General features: G+C 41.3%; 1 protein-coding gene across 1 annotated transcript in view; it reads right to left on the bottom strand.

The window, feature by feature from the left end:
- The window catches only part of spred1 (sprouty related EVH1 domain containing 1), a 28882-nt gene extending 20828 nt beyond the window's left edge, over positions 1-8054 (bottom strand). Inside the window, exon 1 of the mRNA XM_012823014.3 lies at positions 6845-8054. Coding sequence (XP_012678468.1) covers positions 6845-6873 — 29 coding nt within the window. The 5' untranslated portion in view covers positions 6874-8054. The remainder of the gene's footprint in view (positions 1-6844) is intronic.
- Positions 8055-22958: the final 14904 nt, after the last annotated feature.

Raw genomic sequence — 22958 nt, 5'->3', positions numbered from 1 at the left:
TGTGGCACCACTATAAATCTAGGTCTCCCATCTGCATATCAAATGCAGAAACAAACCATTCTGAAGACATCAATCATGCCACATATTGAGATGATCGTAATTTCAACCGCAAGCATTTGGAAAATGAAAACCTTGCGCTGCAATTACAGGAAAGAGAGAGGAAAAAAAACAAGAGGAACCACAGATTTGGACTGCAACAGCAATGCTGGGAGGCTTTGATGTGAGGAGTCTCCAGGGACCCTGCTCTTGTTGAAGGAAGGAGGGAGAGAGAGAACACAAAGCAGGAGGAAGGAGGAGAGAGATGAGGGTTTGCTGGGTGAACCACCATTACAAGTCAGCGCTTTGGGGGGGGGGGGGGGCACAGCACAGACACACATACAATCTGGCTAAAACCCCTGTAAAACCCCTGCACTTCTTGAGCCAACTTTATAGAGGTGACAATGCAAAACTTGGTTCCTCTAAAGCAAGGACAACATACGCCTTCTTGTTTTGAAGACATGAGGTTTTCTTTCTGCATGCGTGCACATGCATACAAACACACACACACACACACACACCCTTTAAATCCTTCCTGTTTTTCAAAGACTAGGGGAAACTCAAAGACACAAGGCTTGAGGTTTCCATCTGTGCCCTGTTATGTTTGTGGTGTTATGGGGGTGGCTGTGGTGTGCAGTCGTATACTCCATATGCCCCAAAACCATGCCTTCATCTAACAGTATGCAACATTCTGAAGTCCTCTGCATCTCTACGGTGTCCATCTTTGACAGCTATGAAAGAATGTATACATCAAAGTTAAGCATTAATATGAAGGAGGTTGAGGGTTAACAAATGAAAAAAACAAATAAATAAATTATCAGCTTGGTATGGGCAACACATGGAAGCTTGGGTGGTCAACAATCTCTACCCCTAGGGGCGTATTATTTTTACCAAGATCTTCATGTTGCATCAAGAACAGGAAATGAATGAGTCAAAGCCTTTCCATTTTGCTACCAAGCTGAACCTGACTGAATATCATGAGCTAATACCACTGAGGATTGGGGCTTTAAAATACATCTCACCACTGAAATACCAAAGGGAAGTACACAGAATTTAGCACTGACCATGGGAAGAAACACACTGATCTCACACGGTTCACGAGAAACAAAGCATCACACACAGGGAACAGTTGTTGCATGTCTGAACCTCAGTAATAAACTAGATATGTATTTCCGCAAGAAAATGTGAGTGTGATTGTGCCACAGCAATAGTCGGCCATTGCATACTGTAGCTGCAATTACGCAGATACTAACACATCGCCCCTGCGAAAAGAAAGGGTTGACTCTCCTACCCCCATTGAATGAGAGGTAATCATCTAACAAGGCGCAGGGCAGAGATTCTCTGTTTAGTTAAAAAAAAAAAAAAAAAAAATTTGGTCAGCTTGTGTGAGCCTCGTGTTTACAGCCATGTGTGCAGCTTGCGTCGAGACTGAAACGGCCTTTACATTACACATGATTACCTAGGACAAACCCCATTACCTTTGAAATAAAATGAATAATATCCATGAACTTAATTACACGTTACACTCATGGTGAATTATGTTGCAAAGAGAAAAGCTATGATAAGAATGCTTCAGACTAAATTTAAATAGGAATAAATGACTGTACACAGGCATAACACCAATGAGCAACTGACATTCTGGAACACATAGGCAGGACACATTCAGCAATTAAAATGTAAATGTTCAATCAGTTGATGGTCTTTCATTCATCGTGTGCAACGCACCTTATTGAGATCTAGGTGGCATGTTCATCCTCTGTGATTAAAAAGCACAGCTGATATTAGAGCGAAGCGTACAGGCTGTACCCTCTGTTAGAACAGACTCCACTCCCACCACACGCACAAACGCTGTTTGTGGCTTTTAATAATCATGATGATACGAGATATTTGTCACCAAGTTAGACCTATAACAATTAACTGAGGGAACATAATAATGTAGCATACTAGGCTACATATTAACATTTCTAGAGCGCTCAGCAATATTCTGGTATCTCAAAAACCAATGCCACCACTCGTTTCATGATAAGGGTGTCATAATGGACTCCTACTGCTCTACACTGCTTCTAGAGAGTTAACTATTTTTGGGAATGATACGATCTACCTAGCACTCCAAATTCATCGTCACGGCTAGCACGAATATAATAACTGTTTAGACAGTATAATATTGATGGTACCATTAGATCATATTTTTGTCAACTCTTCCCAGAAGGGTTCAAAGGTCCTGACTGCATGACACCAACCAACATTGCAGAGCTGGAGAATTAATGTAGCCAAGAAGCTAGTCGCTCTACTAAAAACGTTTCCACCGACATAATAAGTGAAACGCACTAACCCTCACAACCAAGTAGGCTATCAGTAACAGTAACATAAGACAGACCATGTTAAAGTTACATTAAATTGCTAACGTTAGTCAGACACCCCCGCAAGTGAGCTTGTTTGAGAGCACACTACAGTGTCAACATTAGTTAGCTTATAATGCTGTAGTTTCTCCTCTTACAAAAAAAACACACCAGAAATTGCCTTAAACTATATTGATTTGTGATAACATACATATAAAAGGATATTCTGGGGTATTAATGAAAATGTTTCCATGTTGCCTCATGCTCCATGCCATCCTACTGAAGGGTTGAAAATGCCGTAATGTTCTCAACTTAACTCATAACCATAGCTCTTCGAGAAAACAACTTTAAATTATGGAAAATGACCAAGATCAACACCCTTTACGCTGGACTGATACTGCCCCTTGAATCAACGGTGGGCACTAAGCACAGCATGATGTGATAAGGAGTACTAGTCATTTTTGAACCATGTCTCCACCTCCATGAATTCTCATAGAAATGTCAAGGTCACATCGAGATTTTCTGTGTGAAAACAAGGAAACACTTCTGCACCCTTTATGTTTAGGCAAATTCTAAAAAGAGACAATTGTGCTCTGTACTCATTGGCTATAAAGTCACAGAGTGTCCCTTTTAATTCAGCTGATGTCACTGTAGCAGTGCCACTCAGCTAACTGGCTAGGATAATAATATATAGGTACTAATTGTAGGGTAAGAAGCAAAACATGCAAGTTATGGTGAACCCTTCAACATAAGCAAATGTGCCAAAGGCAGTCCACATCCTTACAAAACAACTAATTAGGGCATTGTGGTTTACTCTGGTTCCCAGAATCCTGAGAATTTGCTACGTTGTGCGTACATGTACAGCAAGCCCCATCTTTACCAGCTAAAGGTTCACCCTGTAGTTCAGGACTGGATTTCGGTATAACGGTAAAAGTTAAGACATACGTCTCTCTTCCTCCCCCCCCCCACAATATTATTCACCCTACTCCAACACAAGCACTCACTGCCACAAAAAACATATGTGGATCTGTATGAGATCCGATCAAAAAGAAAATCTCACAACATTTTGTAACCTTGTAAACATCCCTGTATCTTTTTTAGCTATACATTCTCCCTAGTCAGTTCAACTCAGAGTCCTTGCCAAAACCACTATCACAGGAAATACAGATGCTTAAATATAGATGTGTGAAAACCAAGGGCATGTGAAATTAGTGTTGAGAGGGGATATGGATTGGTTACTGTACACTGCTTAAACACACCACAGGCAAAAATGTAAGTAAAAAAGCACTGGGTTAGTTTAAGACATCTGTGAGGCTAGCTAACAATTTCCTCAGTAAATAAAAACTGCTGGGCCTCCTCTGAGCCAGAGAAAGCTCCATCAAAAGGAAATGTTACACATTTCCCAGATCACACTCACACAGTCCTGGCCTAGTCTAGTTATAAATTCTGAATTTGAGGTTTAAAAAAATTGTTAGATAGATAGAAGATTTAAGATTGTGAATGGAAATTAAACCCCTTCTATTTCAAATCATGATAATTTTCCCTCAGTGTCAGATTGCACTAATGGTTGTGGTTGATCGTAAATTCTCATGACAAATGCAGCCCTCTCAAAACGGAAATGGGAATACAGTGGGACTTAATACTAAAGAATCTCTATCCAGTACCACCAGCAAAGCATACTAACAAACCATAATTTCTTACACTCCAACTGATCTGAGGAAGAACAAGCCTCTGCTCCATCCATTATATTAAGAAACACAGAAACCAGAATCTCAACATAAAATGAGCCTAAACCATACCACACACTGCTATCCTTCAATGTCATCTGGCACTTTGGGTGATAAATATGCAGTCCACGATTCAGTTTCGCGAAAAGGTTGCTGATATTTCAACTAAACAGCCAGTCAAATTCACACCCCTCCCTTCTGTTCTGCTGAAGCACATGTTTGATTGCCTGGAACTGTTTATGGCTCGGTCCGAGACACTGTTTGTTTCCCGCAGTGTAAGGACTATGTACGAATACCAATTCCTTTAGTGCAAATACTGAACGGACAGCTAGGACTGTGAGGAGGAATTCACTTAATCTGATTTTTTTTTTTATGGGATTAGAATAGCCGACCTGACTTTTAAACTGGCCTAAATTTGTTTTACACAACAATTATGATGTAAACGGTGAGACAATACTTCTACCATACGGACTTAATCAATACGTTACTACATTTAAAAAAAACATGAAATGTGTTAGCCACTGTAATGTCTGTATTTTGCTTATAGTTTTCCTTAATGGATTTCTTTTTCTCATGACATGGAGCACCTCTTCAGACTTTGGCAATGCTTATTCCTGATAAACAATCTATAGCCTAGTTTGAGACATACATCAAAAAACATCAAGACACGTACAAATATAATTGAGAGACAATATACAAGTAATGCGATAATAATCATTGGCAAAAAGATGACATTACTGCAAAGACAGACAAAAACTAGCGAACAGACAAATTGTCTGCCTTCTGGTAAGAAGGAAGGAAAAATGATCAAAATGGCATCCTCAAAGCCCATCAAAAACATCTCGCTTCTTTGTGCATGGCTTTGTCATCAGGAGCATGTGCTGTTCTTGGGTGTTACGTAAAAGGGCTCCCCATGCGGGGGGGGGGGGCAGACTGCTGAGCATCAATATGCAAATGTCTCATCTCTTTCACTTCTTTCTACTGTTTCCAAATATGAATAAAAAAACTCCAACTTTGCTTTCAGGTTTGGTTACAAAAGGACAAAGCAGCTACTATACCAGATGACCATGAGTCACATAGGAAATAATGCCACTAGGAACATATAGGACATATTCAAGGACAAAGAATCAGTTCACTGAAGTAAATGAGCCTGATGCACAGGAAAAGAATGCTACGTGAAGAAATTGTCGTCTACTTTGTAATGAAGCAACTCATTCACGCCTGAAAATCGTGAACTGTATAAAACATTTTTTTTTTTTTTTTTTAAACAATCAGCGTCGTGAATTTAAAATAATAATAATACTGCCAGCAATATACAAACTCAAGGAGTGGTAGTCGATCTACAAGATTAAGATGAAGATTCTTTGTGCAATCCTGCGGGCGGTGCATAAACACACGGCACTGTACAGCTTGCTGTGAATGGGCAGCCAGGTACTTTATGAATGGAGGCGGTCACGTGACCACAGCACCTCCCGAGCAGATATTTCTCAGTGACTGTCAACAAGCGCACGCAAGCGATCACCCATTAAAACAACATGGCTTTACGGCTAGAAATAAACCGATTTCGAAGAAATGTGTCGCTTTTCTACTTCCTTTTATTAAGGGGGTTCTAAGTTAACAAATCCTTCGACTAATATTGCGAGCAAGAGTGATTTTTTATCATTTTTATGAATGAAGATTGTGATATGCAAATGAGTGTGATTGAGAAAAAAATGGCGTCTTCAGCTTTTTTTTGTGTGAGTCAGACATTGCAGTAACCATCTTATAGCAATGCACTGATTAAGAAAAAATAAATAACAATTGTTACAGAGACAAGTTGTACGTTACTGAATACATTAAGACGGCGTTACATACATTTTTCCGACACCGATAGACACGGGTTAGTTCTAACCAGTGGTCACAGCATTTTGAACGATTTCAAAGTTTCCAGAATGTATTCCCCAACACATCAGCAAGCTTTAGACATGCAATTTAATAAACGTTGAACTGGCCTAGCTTTACAACGTCTTATAAAACAGTCTTGATGAAATGTAGAGAAGACGCCTGTTTCCCTATATTTAAGGTTTTAAGAGGCTACGTACACATGGAAACTAAGACGATTTACTTCTTGCTCGTTTAGTTCCTACATTGAAATGTATACAATTTGATGGCCTACTAACCATGGAGGTTAACATAGACTACTGTATCACACATACATTATTTGACCATCAATTACGTGGCAAACAGGATTGAAAATTAGGTTATGATTATTTCGTTTTGGAGTGAAATACATGTGTCTGGATATAAGAAAAGAGGAAAGAAAATACGTGGCCGTCTTAAATAAGTAACTGAGCTCATAGCTGGAATAGTAGCCTAGCTAAGAGCCTATAAATGGAATTACAAAATAAAAGGCCCTGAATTATTGACCTGCTTGTAGTTCTCCATTAAGTAATAATGATGGTGCTGATGACAAGATTGTGACATAAAGCGAACTGCAGCCAAATTGGTGTTACACACAAGCATGGTGTGCAAAACTAGTCCTATATATTTAACTAGACCATGAAATCTTGACAAGAAAATAGCTTTGACTCCTAACTGGAGGCAGAGATTAGAATTACACATCTGTAATTGACATTTTCCTGCAGCGATATGCCTCGAAAGACTTTCGACTAACTTTGTTACATTGAAATCATGACAAGACACATACCCGGAGCCCAATATTGTAAGCATGAAGGCTATATAAAATTATAAATGTTGACTTACTCATTTGGATTTGTCGATTCTTCGCTCATTTTTTTCTCACGGGGATCCAAATACTGGAAATAGCATCGACGACGCAGTCACGGCGGAGAAATTAACCGCAAAAATAACCATTTTCGTTCGAAGAAAAAGCCACTTATTCGATATAAATAAAGGGTCTACAATGATGCATGCCGTTTAGCTCTCAGAGGAAAGCGAAGAACTGAAATTAGAACGGGAAAGGCAACCGCTGATTCATTGTATGCTCCACAGAAGTAAAATCCGACTGCAATGAAATAACCATTTTCAGCATTGTCCTCTGCCACGGCGATAACCAAATTCCAATACGGTCAATCGGTTACAAATGCAGATGCAATTCGACATCAGGCTCGTAATTCGTGTTCCAGCTAGCCATCGAGCTATTCCCTCTGCAACTTCTTAGGGACAACACTTGAAAAAGGCAGCAGCGTTTCTCCGACAATATTTCAGTAACTGTCCTGACGAGGCTTCCAGAGAACGTGAAGTATTCGGACAAGTATCCTATATCCTTTCCTACACAGCAAACGTGATCACGAGAACAGACATAGGATATTTCCTAATTGGAAGTTCTGAGCATCTATCTCACACGAACTCCATTTTCAACTCGGCCAATGCATAGCCTATCTAAAAACTGGGCGGAAGCGTTGACCTCCGCTGTCGAACAAAATCCTTCCGCGGATAGCTCGAAAAAGCTGAACAACTCCAGTCTTTCTGATATCTTATATGCTGTCAGATGAGATGTCTCGACCAAATAGTAATGTACATTTATTGATTATCATATGAGAATGAGCCATGCAATATGTGCAAAAACGGTTTTCTGCAAAGTTGTTTGAAAATAGTCCCAGCACTTCCCAAAAGAAGTTTCCCCACAATAACGCTGAGTGGATTGATACATAGAAAAGGGAAGAGCCTGTGTGATAGCACGCACCGTTGAGGGAAAAATCTGCAAGACAGGGTACAGGAAAAAAAAACTTCACCAAACACTGGTCAGTCCTATTCCTTCAAACACCCGGAATTAAGCCTATGTGAGCAATATACAAGTTATTCGGGAACTAAGTTTTAGGAAATACATTCGTGGAAGATATAACCAATCTAACACTGGTGCTACAGCACGTGGAATTACATCATATTGCTTGTCGCTAGGTACACAGTAAGGATCCTAGAGGGGGGATATTCGTGTTGGAAGAGGGACGCTTAATATGCTGGAAGAATCATCACTTTAATCCTAAAGATGATGTATATATATATATTCGTTTAATTGCAAAATAACCACTTTAAATGAGACTACTTTACCTATGTGGAATGTCTCTTAAACATGCTGACCTGCATATATCAGCGAACATGTTGAAGTGTCATTAAAAGACCTTATCACAGAGCGTAGGCTACAGGCCTATTGATGCAACTGTCTACGGTCTTTTCAGTAGACCATTTTCCAACACGTAGGCTACTAAAACACATTAAAGTCAGGTGAATGTTAAGGTGAATTGCTATTAAAGCGTTTAACATTACATTTTAATCATATATGAAAACTTGCATAAAACAATTTTTTATTTTCATGGTTTTAGTGTAGACTTAAGTATTCATCCATTGCAAAACTGAACCTGGACAGAAGATTCTCTGAAATGCTTATTTCCTAACAATCCACAATGTGGTACAGAAAAAAAATAACTTTGTTTATTTGTTAGTTTTTCAAATAATATTTGGCTCATGAAGAAGAATATGGAAGAAGTGAAAAGTAGGTGGATGAGAGTGGGTGAGGTTGTATCACCTACTTTTTAGTGTATGCGCATTACAGTGAAAGTAGGCCTATGCCTAATGACAATCCTTCAAATACCCTCAAAGATTTGAGAGGAAGTTTTCTTAGAAACGCATGAAAGAATTGTATACATTGACAAAAATAGCAGCAAATACATGTCAACTGGATGAGTCTTCAGCATATGTTAGTGTTCAATACTCTACTCTGTATGTTGTATGCTATGCCCAGCAGCCAGTAGGAAGGTTATGTAAGAGTAATGCGATTGGATTTCTTTGCTATGTGGAATGGAGAGAGATCAGGCTGAATGATTCTGCCCGGTTGTCATAGTGACAGTATGTTGTGTGAGAAGTTTCTTTGTGTTCCACTGGCTCAAATACTGTTTGTGCCTCAGCCTTAGTTGCAACAGGCATCGCCAGATATCTACCATCAGCATGTATATGTAGGCCTAAATGGTTATGTTACAGCATTTTTGGTAAACATTTGTTATTTGCACTTTTGTAATGTCTTAAGGAAACAGCAGCTGTATTGTGTCTGATAAACAACAGATGCTTGAAGAGCCTTGAACATGAGATTGAGAATTACTAATGTCAATTATGCAAAAGAAAGTAAGGTTATTGAGTAAATAAAAAAACAAAAAACTATTTTTGTTTTCCACCATCTTTTTTTGGAAAGCAATGTAATGACATTATACACGCCCTCCCTGTCTTTTTTTTAATTAGTTTTTCAAATTACAGCCTGTGTGAGATGGCTGTGATGATCCCAATAGATCCTACTTTAAAATGTCCCCAGCATGGCTCTGGCTCTCTTTAAAAAATCAAGCTCACAAGCCCATATAAAGTGTCCCTTGTCTAATTTTTGTGTAACAGAACAACAATGACCATCTTTGAGATTTCAAAACAACATGCCTCTATCCTTTGGAGTATTCAAAGTTCAGGAAGTCAGTCAGCTTTCTCATCTCACAAATATGGATGTCTCAGTGCATTTCCTGTGTTGATCACACAGAAATGTGTACCGAACACAAGGGCAACAGGATGTTTAACTCAGTGAAGGCTCAAGCTCCCAGGCCACGCACATTCAGGAGGATCCCTGAAATGTACAGGACTGGAAAGATAGGAGTATTGGCGGTGACTGTTGTCCCTTTACTGTGACACCCAACGGTGATGTGTGAATCCCAAATGTTTTAACTTTAGTGGCATTTGGATGGATTGGTCAAAGAAGTGCACTCTCGCGCTGTAACGCTGATTATGTTAAATCTACGCCTTTAAACAAGCCCAGTGTATGCATTTACCCTTACCTTATCAAAAGTGATTTCCTCTTTCAGCCGCACCGTGAGAGCCGCTAATGAATTGAAGCATGCACGACCCTGTTCAGTCCTACCACACTGACTGATTGCATTAGCGAGTGAGGAAAGGAAGAAGAATGTAGACATCAAGGTCCTTTATGAACATCATACAATCTGGGTGTAGTCTGCCTTCACCTTAGACCCTTGACATTTGAGTTGATCCAACAAAACATCTACACTAATGTAAACAGGAGACTTCTTTGGAGTGAATGAAAGGTGCGAAGTATGAAGAACTGTAATACTGTTTTCAGAGCAGAGACTGCTGTTTTATAATAATAAAACTAGAGCAGTCATAATCATAGGAAATGTCTAAAAACGACAGCGATCAGTGGGCTGAACTTCCTCTGTTTTTACAGTTAAATGAGTACACAAAGCATCTTTTGTCGGCGAAGTGTGGGGTGAAAACAGTCAGAACAGTGTGGCACCATCACACCAACCTCCTTTGCTGCCATTATGTTTGTGTTTAGCTGTGTGATTAGAATAGTATGCAGGCATAATGCAAAACCTTAGATCTTAGCCTTACACATTGTGTCTCATGAGACACAGTTCGGGTGGCAAGTGTCAAAGGTCACCTCTAGAGAACTATAGAAACACTCTTGTAGGACAAGCTGAAAAGACCAGACAAACGTCTTAACCGTCATATTTCCTGCCCCGCAAGACAGTCCTTTTCCTTGTCAATGGTGACTCTTTATACATGTATATACAAGACTTCAGCTAACTCATTTTGAAGGGTGGAGCCAGTGCAAGGTGCTGTTTATAGCGTCGTCACCTGATTGCAACAACAAATGCCTATGATTAGAGCAGGCCCAGCCTCGGAAGCGGGTGGTTGTCAGGCATGCTAATTGCAGGTTGACAGGAAGCAACATAAGGGTGTAGTAGCTTGAGGGAACACATGGCCTTTGGGTACGTTTCACTGAGCCTGTCTCACAACAAACTGTGCACGAGGAACAAGTCAGTCAATGTAGCTGCACTTAAAATTCATTTGAATCTAAATCTTTTGCTAGCATGTGACTAAATGTTTATGAATCTGAAGTAGGCCTATGCCTCCAGGAAAAGTACATTGCCTTGAATGACCCAGCACTGATGACAGAACAACAATGGGCAAAATGTATTGGACTGCCAGCAGTGGTCTCATGATGGCAAGGTTATGGGTTCAAACTGGGGGTATGGTGCTGTTTTCAGACCTCCTGGTAGATCTTTTGTGAACCCAAGAAACGGTGTTATATAATTATAATTGTAAGTACTGCATTATGCATTAAAGCATAAATGGTAGTCTATTAAAATGGGTGCAGTCTCTTAATTTTTCAGAGAACTAAGAAAACTGAGTGAGTAGTTTATGTATGAGCATGCAGAGCTACTAAGAAGACATGGATATTTTGAACACAAGAGCAATTCATCCCCCATCAAGGTGGAACACAATGGAGCTCTTTGGCGGCCGGGGAGACCGGATGAAATAGCTAATCCCTTGTGAGGGAGTGTCCATCTGGGAGGCGTGACTTGTGTTCCCTCTAATTAATGGAAGCCATGGGATGAAAGGGATTAATGCACAGGTGGCAGAGGAAGTCGCTGATTACTGTTTTCAACCATTCCTGAGACTACCAGTAAGGGTCATTTCTGAGTGTGTGTGTGTGTGTGTATGTATATGTATATGTATGTGTGTGAAAGAGAGAGAGAGAGAGAGAGAGAATTGTTTGGAGTTTGGAACACTGAAGTACATGCTATTGCTTTCAGATGTGTGCAGCAGTGGGGTCAATCCAACATTTATTTGTATTCGTATTGGGGGAAAAAAAATGTTTTTTTTTTTTTGTCCACAAAAAAAGGAGACAGAGAGTGACAATAGAATAATAAAATGCTTGAACTGGAGCGGAAGTGTATTTTCCTCTACAAGTCTTCTGGAACAAAATGACTGCCATATAAAAGTGATGCACCTCTAAACTATTCAACATGATTTCTCAATATTTGGGTTGTTCATTTTTCCCCTCTTTCTGACTAAATGGAATTCTCTGAGTGTTTTGCCCCCATGGTAACCATTAAACTCTAGAAATACTCCTCTCTGACAGAATAGTATTAGATGCGGAAAAAAAAGTGCTCTCTTTCAAGTCTGTGTGCTGCCCCATTGACACACCCAAGCTCAGTCTTTCTTGGGAAGCAGTGACAATGCACCCGCCCTTTCTCCTCCATGTCTGTATGATCCCCTTCTAATCTCCCTAGCCTCATCTGGAAGCCACCGGCAGCCCCTCTCATGAAGAGCTGCATTGTGCCCAGATTATTTTATTGTTTTCAGATGTCGGAGCGTCCTACACAAAAGGAAAGGACAGGGTCCTTTCCAAAAAAGCTTCCCAAAAAACCTCCGCACAGATGCTGGGATGGGGAGGGGAAAGAGTTTGGGGTGGGGTGAGGTGGTGGGGGACGTGGGATTGGAGGGGGGGGGGGGGGGGCGGGGGGGGAGTCTGGGGGTCTGTAAGGGCTTGGGGAACGGACATACAACTCAGGAAGTGACCCCTGCGATGAGAGATTACAAACAATGTGCTCTCTCAACTTCTGCAGTGCTGGAACGTACCACTACTGAGACACTCAAAGGGGGTTGCTTGTGACTGCCTCGGCTTTCCCCCTGCTACGTCGATTAAAAGCGGGGGAACGCTCGGCACTCCACTGATGAAAAGTGGCCATATGGAAACGGGGGAGTGGGTGGGGGGGTACGTGGGTGTGTGTTTGTGGGGGGGTTAGTGATGGTTGTTGGCCTGGTCCCCTTTGCAGACATGAGTAAAAGGGAGGGGGAGGAGGAGGAGGAGGAGGAGGAGGAGTTGGAAGCGTGAAGGGAAGGTTTGGTCCAGCAGGCTGCAGAATAATGGGCTTGATTCAGGCTTTTCAATCACAGAGTCTCGTGCCTGCGAAATAGCATGTACCATTGGACCTTCTTCTGAGTGCGTTTGTGTGTATGTGTACTTGTGTACGTCTGCATGCACTTTGTGTGTGTGTACAGTATGTATGTATATGTGAGTGTGTACGTATGCATGTATATGGGTGTGTGGGTGTATGTGTGTGAGACGAGTAGTGTGGAGGGGAAGAGGCTGGACACGCTCAATGGCGCTTTTGTTCTCAGGCCGCTGTGGCTTTTTCACATTGGGCAAACCCTCCAGATACAACTGCCTCTGCATGAGAGAAGCATTGAAATGAGCTCGCGCTCTCTCTCTCTAACACACATACACTTCTCCCTCTCCTCTTTCCCCTCCACCCCTGACCTCTTCTCTCCCTCATCTCCTCTTCCTCTAACTTCGGTCACTTGTGGCACTCTTGTGTGTCTGTTAGTGTGTGCCGACTGAGCTCACTCCAGGACACATCCATCTCTGCACCTAGCTGTTGGAACAGATGCTGAGCAAAGCTGCTAAAAGGATGGAACAGAAAGACCCGGATGGTGCCCACGACCAATCCCCCGATCCACCCACCCATCAGCTCTGTCCGTGTGTGAGTCACACAAGCGAAGCTGCGGCATCGAAAGAACTTCAAAAATGAAGCCTCTCTCTGGCTTTCACAGCACACCCAGCACCATGCTTTAAATAGCTGCACCTCTTCCAAAACACAAAAAGGAAGAAAATCCATATATTACAAAGGATTGAATCATACATGAGATAAAGCCATAGAGAGCAGATTCCTATGCAAATCACTGTCTGAGGAACGCTGAACCCGAACAATGGCAGTTTGTCTGTACCTACAAACTGTGTGTGTGTGTGTGTGTGTGTGTGTGTGTGTGTGCATGTGTGTGTTTATATTTATTCATGCAGGTTTATAGGGTGTGCTCTTGTATTATCTGGATACAAGTGATCCTGTGTTTGAAGGCTTGTTTGTAAATGTGTGTGCCCTTGTATGTTTGTTCAATTTGCAGTTTGCACATTTAAGTGTGTTTGTACATGTTTGTACAAGTGTTTTGTGTGTGTGTGCTCAGCTAGTTAGAGTGTGTGTCTGTTTTGGTACATTGTATGTGTGAATGTGTTTCCTTTTCAGTGTGTGTATGACTATCTGTGTTTATGTTCAGTGTGGTATGCACCTGGCCTGACAGGCAGGCAGAAGAATGCTTCAGGCTCATGGCCCGCCCAGGAAGACAGGCTGGAATGTGGCCCAAGTCTTCCTCACTCTTCATTGCACAGAAACCTGTGTGTGTGTGTGTGTGTGTGTGCAACCATCACAATCAAACCCACGTGTATGCACCTCCCCCCTTGCCAGCAGGCCTCGGGTCAGCAAGCAGCCAAAGGAGCAATGTGCACCTGTGTGTGTGTGTGTGTGTGTATCTGTGTTTGTGTGTGCGTGTGTCTTTTATCAGAGGTGTTTTCTCGTGTGTGTATGTGTACGTGCAAGCACGTATGTGTGTGTGAGTGTGTCTACAGTTATTTGAAAGGAGAAAAAAAAAGAGATCTGGTTTACAACCTGAGAGCAATTAATTTTCCCGATGGACTGGAACCTAGGTAATTTTCACTGCTTCACGCATTGTTATCAAGAGGTTCTACAGTGCTGTGAATTTCACCCATCAAAGTAAGCACACTTCTGGTTGCAAAGACAGACAGTTCTCTTCCACTTTCATGTCAGAGTCATGAGGCTTTTAGCCAACGTAAGCCACACTAAGGCTGACACCCTGAATAGCACCTCCAACCACGGATGTGTTTGTGTGTCAATATTAACAAAAGACAAGCATGTCTTTGCCAAGATCCTATCTTGAAAAGTACTATTTACATGGGATAAGTTGTGTCTGCCAATGTGAACAAGAACTGACTTTGCTTGAAGACAGAAAGAAACTAATTTGTTTGGTCTCTACAACAAATAAAAGCTCCTCGGTGATGTCGAAAGACTGAAGTTGTTTAAAGATGTGGTTGTTTGGTATGTGATGGTAAATCAGAAAAAAAGTCAATGAAAACCCCGAAGAAGAACAGCAATGTGTGTTTAGGACAGTGTGGTGAGATGCAGTTCCTCATTTGGAACTACAGACCTACATTTGGACATCAACAGGTTTGCCTACAAAGTAGTTCTCTAACATTGCAAGGGAGAGAGAGTAATTCCTCCAAACAAGCACACAAAGAGTGAATACCCCTGTGGATTGCATGTGATTCATTTATATTCTTTCATTGGAATTTGTTTGCGGTCATCTTGAAAAAAAGTGGCAATGCTATGATGATATTTAAATAGAATATAAATAAATATTAAAATGGAATTTAATGTACTGTAGTTTGCTGTACAGTATTTAATAACTGGATTTAAACAGTCTGCGGTTCTGAGAGCCAGAAGTGAAATGTCAAACCAACACATGCACATGCCCATATGGCATGAAAGCTTTCCTAAACAGCCTCCTCACATGTGTGTGTGTCTGCATGCGTGGGTGGGTGTGGGTAAGCGCTTGGTGGCGGTGGCGCGTTTGGAGACCGTCAGCACTTCCTGTTCCTCTGCTGCAGTGAGCCGCCCCACAGGACGCCCTCCAGCCCAGGCTTAACACACATAACACAGATCAAAGAGCTAATTAGCCAACCCGGGAAACTTAGGGGAAGTTTGGCTTCCATGGTTTATGTGGCTGACACATACACACACATACACACACACACACAAACTGCATACACGCACAGACCCGTGCATGCACAGGCACAAAAAACACACACAGAATTATTCCCATACGAACACACACGCATGCCACAAAAGAGAGAAATGAAACTACAAACAGTCAGGGAGTAATTAGTTCATTGCCTCCAGAAAGTCAAGCATGTTTCAAGGTCAAGGCACAAGGCAGATTCAGTGATTCCTATCTTTTTTCCCCCAGCTGTTCTTTGGCATTCTGTTTGCTGACAACCCAGTGCAAGTAATTAGAAAGATGTGCACTGCAGTGGGTCAGATGTATATTTTGAGGGGGAACATTAGGTACCACTTCTGAAACTGTCCTCCATGTAAAATCAATCCAGAGTGGGTTTCAGGAACGAGAGCTTTTAAACCTTTTATGAAATAAGTGCTGCTTGGAGAGACACAGAGATCGAGTCTCTGGCATAGTGCTGTCTTTCAGGGCCAATTTGCAGCATGCCTGTCTTGGGACTCGCAGAGCCAATTGATTTCTGCATTGCCTTTTATTGGTATCTCTCGCACACAAGCTTGCCGTATCAGGATCTGTTTTCAAAAGACAGCACAAATAGTCAGGGACTGTCTGTTTATTTGAATTGGGCACAGGGCAGTTAGTTAGCACAACCCCATGGGAACTCAACTCAGGGACCTGTTGCACTGACTTTCAAGCGTGGCCAGAAAGCTAAGGCAAAACCCTCCCTTTCACATTTAAAGTAGCCCGTCCAGTTTTGGCACTGGTCTGACCAACTGAAAAGTGTGGGGTGCGGGTGGGGGATTATCCCCATGTTATATAAAAATGATTTCAATATGAAATTGCCACTGTGCATTTCTTTCATGCAGAAGACCAGTTAAGTAACCAAAAGCAGTAATACGTATTATGAATGCAAATCTACATTCATTAACGTGGAGATAAACGTGTACTACATTTTGTTTTATGGTTTCTATCGCCACCTGCTGGTAAAAATATATTCCCCATTAATCATGCAAAGGGGAAATTCCTTCACATGCAAGAGGAGGTAGAATCAGAAACACGGCTTCCTTAATCACTCTTATGAGTTTTCTTTGTGGCTTAATGTGAAAGGAGAACTATTTAATCACAAATAAACAAACACGGAGTCATGGTAACACACAGACAAACATTAGCCCATGTTTTTAACAGGCATGCAAGTCAATACAAAAGCTGTCAATATGTTACCACATTGATTGATACAAATGTTGGATACAAACACTCGACACAAAAACATGTGGTATGGACATTGCCAAATAAATAACAGACTGTTAGTGTATTTCCTTACCTCAGTTACTGACACAATTTTTTAATAGAACAAAAGAACTCAAAAACACCACTGTTGATAGGCTTCACTCCCCGTCTTGGCCTTTCTGAGGAAAGATACAGCCAATCAACTTACCATTTAGGCAAATAAAGAATAAACACAAGTCACATGCACCTTAATCACCACCTGCAACTTGGGTGAGCATTAATCCATCTCTTAAAACTGAAGCGTGTGGTGAAGACAAGTGTCTTTGAGTACACTATAAGAGAGACATGTGGTTTGGAGGGCCTCCAGTATTGATTAATAATGCATGGCTGGGCTGAGCTCATTATCTCTGCTGATCTGCTCAGCTCTGTGGGGCTGTTGTCTGCCTTACTGAGTTTCGTCTGCATTCTCTCTACACTATCCTGAAGTGTCTCAGTGGTTTGGGATTTTAAGTATTTTCAGCACATTCCCTTGCTGAGGAGGATTCTCTACAGAAAAGGCTAGACTGAGAAAGCGTTTGCTCTCCCTACAGCCTGCTATATTAGTTACTAATCATTTTTGTATTGTAGTCTGGCTGTAACCGTTGAATTTGATTCTGTTACATTATCATGACAGTGTCTGACCTATCATATATTCACATGGAGAAAAAGCGTATCATATACAGACAATATAGAGCTGAAAAAAATGGAGAGAGAGAGATACAGAGAGTGGGAAATAGACATAGAGAGACTTGCTTCAGTTAAGAAAAACCTACCAGCCTGCAGATGAAGTCATAGAACCACATACTTTGTTTCTAAATATTTAGATACTGTCGATTGCATGTATGACTGAGTCAGTAACACCGGGCTGAAGATGTTTTGTGAAAAGGTTCAGACATCCATCTGAATCTGAGCAAGCCTCTGTACTCACACTGTGCAATGTGACTTTCAGCGGTGTGGACCTAGCATGCTGAAAACACACGGGGACAGCATCTGATGGTCTTCACAGCCAAACAGGTCATCCACCACAACATCAATATCAATATTGACTCTTTATCTCTTGTTCCATCCAAAACAGCAAGAAACCTCAGGGTCATTATTGATTAACTGACCTTCACGGCCCACATCGCCTCTGTCTCCAGGTCGAGCCGCTTTGCGCTATCCACATCCGCAAAATCAGGCCGTACCTAACCCAGTATGCCACCCAGCTGCTGGTGCAAACCCCTAACGGGCCTGCCGGCTTGCGTGGTGAAACCACTACAGATGATCCAGAACGCGGTGGCGCGTCTGGTGTTCAACCAACCGAAGAGGGCAATCCAAACTATTCTCATTTGTAGTTCCACGTTGGTGGAACGAACTGCCTAGTACTACCAGAGCAGGGGCGTCCCTCTCTACCTTCAAGAAGCTTTTGAAGACCCAACTCTTCAGAGAGCATCTCCCTTCCTAACTGGCACCTTGACTAGTGCTTAACTTGCACTTCAGCAGTTACATTCCTGCACTTCTTTTTCTTTCTATGTCGTTTTTCTATTTCTTATGTAAAGTAGTATTTTTTGTTACACCAGGTTTTTATTGCTCTTAGCTTGACTGTTCTCTCCCTTGTACGCCGCTTTGGACAAAAGCATCTGCTAAATGACTAAATGTAAAATCTGAATTTATGGATATACATACAGCCACACAACACAAATTCATGAGTAAGTGTAAAATAGAAATATCTATGAAAGGACACAAGTCAATTAAGACATGAAACATGATGACTAAGGAGGATAGTAACCTGCAAACAGAACAACAAACTCTCACTAAATCCTGGTGGCAGAATAGTTTTCAGCTGGTCTCTAATGGCGGCTTCATTATGTAGGGTAATTATTTTGACTGTCTATGTTTAGAATATAGTGGGGCTATGTTACTATAAATAGTTCTCATTTGTTTGTTCCTAAATCTGGTGCAGTGTCCTTGATTTTCATAGAAATGACAAAGTATGTGACTCTTAATACTTCCACAACTATTTAAATTCCCCTTGAGGGTAGTCTACAGCTGTTGACATTTAGGTAGCTGCAAAAACACCAGTGGATTTCGGAATGGTTCAACTTCCCCAGAATATATTCTCAGAATGAAACTAAGAGGTTAAAGGAAGTCCTCATAGCCAATAACAGTGAGAGCAGACCAGAAGTGTTGTTGTCAAGCCTGCTTCTGTAGAAGCCAGAGCACAAATGTTAACAGGTGCTGATTTGTTTGTTTATCATATGTGAGATCAAGGGGGAGAAGGAAATGGGGAAGTTTTGAAGATTTTACTGCACAGGAGTGCCCCTCCGGGTTCCTGTTACAGTCAGTTTGGGAGTTATTGGTGGTCATAATATGTTACATCACATAGGCCTTAGTACATTATAGTTATTTAATATAAGTTCGACTTTAGTGGTTTCTCCTGTTGAGACAACAACATGTTTAACATAACATTATTGATTTATTGCATATTAAAACTATATAAATACACATAAGAATTTTATCACAATAGCTTTTTTTCAAATCTACCACAGAATAGCCTATTTTAGCTTTGTGTAGTTACTGCAAAAATACTAACAACACATTCATATGTCAATTTATATAGAAAAAGGGAATGATGGCTTGGTCTCAGTCTACAAATCTGTCTTTATTCAAAAAGGCTAATTTCAGAAGCCGCGCCACAAAAAAAAAAAAAACAATTGTGGTTTGAAAGCAAACAGCTATGATCACCAGACAGCTGCTCGTAATAGTGACATCTGGTGGAGGAGCTGAGTAATGCATGTAACTGTCACACCATGCCCTGAAAAGGGTATTTGAGTGCAGGATAGGAAATTCATGTGAACCACAGTGAATGAACTTTGGTTTGTTAAATCAAATTTAAATTGTCATTCAGTGATTGTGACGACACCTGCCCCATCATTTGTGTTTGTGTGTAATTACACCTGGATTCTTCATGCCTCCTGAGGAATAAAAGTATCCAATTTCAAGTTTCTATGTCATTTCTGCAGTGACAGTTAAAGAACAATTAAAGCCAATTGCACTGTGCATTACATGATAATGTTTGTAGTATAAACCAAAATCTTTTTAATTACAGTGCATGAAATGCCCTGTATTGTTAATCCTTCGTTTCTTATACTTCTTCTTATTCTTTGTACCGACTTCTGCGATTAATAACTTTATACTTTTTAAGATATTAAAGAAAAACTAATACAAATTTTCCCATTGACTTACATTGGGCCATTATGACATCATAATAGGGTCATTAAACTGGCTTGCACCTGTGCTTCACTGACACCTGCGCCAAGGTTCCAAGGCTTCTTCCATACTCTAATTTGTTTTCTCTTTCCTTCTTCCACTCTTCTTCCAATCTTTTTTCCTTCTTCCACTCTTCTTTCCTTCTTCTACTCTTCTTTCCTTTCTTCACTCTTCTTTCTTTCTTCCACTCCTCCTTCCTTCTTCCACTATTCTTTCCTTCTTTTACTCTTCTTTCCTTTCTTCTTTGCTTCTTCACTCTTCTTTCTTTCTTAACTTTTGCATTTCATGCACTGGTATTTCCTTCAGGAAATGCATTTTCTAGTTCTCATTCTCATCTCTTGCAACTTGCGACTGCACTCGGCCTACTTAAGAGGAACATTTAAAGGTGCAGTTCGTGATTTTAATCCAATAGACTTTTGTGTAAATTGTTCCACTTGAGCTGACCATTCAGTGTTGCAACCTACTTTCAATCGAAAGTAGCTATATGTCGCTACCAGATGTGGTGTTCATTACACTAATTGACATATTGGTGACATTATCACAAAGAGGACCTATTAAAAGACTGTAGTCTTATAGTGTTCTAAAGGGTCCTCCTTGCTAATATTAAGACAATTAATAACCTTAACATTAAACACCATTGCCCCATATACGTACATGTTGTATGTTTTTATGTGCATATGTATGTTTGTCCAGAGTTGCTATATTTGGGCTTTCCTAACACAGTCACATCAAGCAAGTGCAACACAAGTAATTTGTAATTAAAGTAATTTGATTTGTGTGTTTTTCTGTCTGTGTGCTCGCTCTGTGAAATGCTGCTCTCCGCTGTCCCTCCCTTTCCGGTGGGGCAACGACAAAAAAAACATACAGTCAGATCAATGCCAGTAACGGCACTGCTATTTAGCTATCGCTAGATTTAGACTATTTTGGAAGTGTTTTTTAATTCATACAATGAATAACGTAGATTATTTGTTGAGGGTGCAATTTAGTACATTGCCGCTGGAAGAAAAATTAGCAATCAAACGTTTGGGACCACACAGACCAGACGACTTGATCCTGCTGCAGCCTGGTCAGAAAGCGACTCGAACTTTCAAGTCGGAATGGTATGACAGAAAGACATGGCTAACAGCTAGCACATCAAAACGAGCACTGTTCTGTTTCCCATGCCTTCTTTTTGGAATTGGTACTAATGCAGACTCAGTTCGGACAACGGATGGATTCAAAGACCTGAAGCATCTGGCAGAAAGAACAGTGAAACACGAAAGCTGTAAACCCCATAATCAATTGCACCCTGCAATTGGGACTATTGGGGCAGGTCAACATCATGGCTGTAGGTACACCTGGAATGGTCCATTGTGTTTGACTTCAATCAGCAAGTTGCCTATGGTTTCATCCGGAACCTCTGTAAAACTTTCCCTATCATAAAACGGCAACCTGATGCGACTTTAACCACGCCCACCTGAGCGTGGACAATAGCCGCATCTCCCCAGATATCTCTCTCTCTCTCTCGCCGGCCTTCCAGCCAGGCGCACACGTCTTGACCTCTCCTCACCTCAAGCAACGCGTGAGCACACCGTCAACCGGTGAAGAGCAACTCTCTTTGTTCTCACTTCTTACGGCCGACATACGCCTAAGATCTCTCAGTCAACGAACTGCTCAGTGTGACGAAGTAAGTTTAGCGAAAGCAGCTAACATTAGACCTGCTAGCTAAATTGCAAAGGAAAGCAGCTAACAATAGACCTGCTAGCTAACGGTGCAAACCCATGACAGCGACGCGATACGCTTCCATCACTTTGAGTGGGCGTGTTGTAGTGTGTGGAAATAGCATTTTCAAACTGTCAGAGACGACACCAAACATTCTGATTGGCCGCTGCGGAAAAAAATCGCTCCTCATTTGCATAGGATTCAACATTTTCCAACTTTTATCGGTCGCGTCGCCCAAAAAGGTGGTCTACGTCACAATGGATTGGCTCCCGTTGAAATGCATGGGATTAGAATATCGCGTCACTCGTAACGGTGTCATGGGTTTCCACCGTAACTCTACACAACGGGAACAAAAGGGAAACTGCAACGAACGAACGGTCAAATCCTCCGACCTAAACTGCAGTGAAACAGACATCACAGCAAGGACAACTTTCTCCATTTACGGACAGCATCATCTCTTCTCTGCCTCATATACGTCGGACCAGCACAACACTTTTCCCAAAGGACTGGTAACTCTGACATTAACTGGGCATTTAGCTATCCTAGCTATTCACAACCTGGCTAAGCATAAGACTGTTTACATGCCATTGTTCATGTGTTTCATATGTTTTGTTTAACGTAACTGTTTATTTTCATTGTTAGTTGGTAGTTGGCATCGCCACACCATCTGGGTTGTCGTTAGGATTGCTTCTCAGACACATCGGGTCTTGCATGCATCACTAACCATTTCCCTCTTCTAACATGGCACCTAAATCGCACACGATTACATATACATTGGCCTTCATATAGCCACACACGCGAAGAGAATACTCGAACTTCGCGCTGCATATAGGCTCGCCCTTGTTCACATCACATGTATGTTCGCGTACGTGCACACACATGCACGCGGAACTACGGTGATCAAACAAAGGAACACACACACATTCTTTCTGGCGCGCTCCTAACAGCGCAACCCCGAGCTCACAAGCTCACACACTTCAACCATACTATTAATAAGGTAACTTTGGTTGTAGTTATTAATTTAATTATTAATCAGAGTTCCAAATTGATAGTATAATATATTTTATGAGACTGATATATTTAACGAGACTGATTTGTGGATTATCATTATTTTTACCACGTGGAGGACACTACACTTTGTGTGGCGCCCCCTAGGTGTTCAACTTAATTGATCTGCCTTTGTGTTGAATGGTTGATGCCTGTCCAATCGGGTGAGATTACC

This window comes from Clupea harengus, chromosome 14 (assembly GCF_900700415.2).
Source record: "Clupea harengus chromosome 14, Ch_v2.0.2, whole genome shotgun sequence".
Lineage (NCBI taxonomy): Eukaryota > Metazoa > Chordata > Actinopteri > Clupeiformes > Clupeidae > Clupea > Clupea harengus.
Note: the sequence above shows the minus strand (reverse complement) of the source record. Positions and strands in the feature narration are given on the sequence as shown.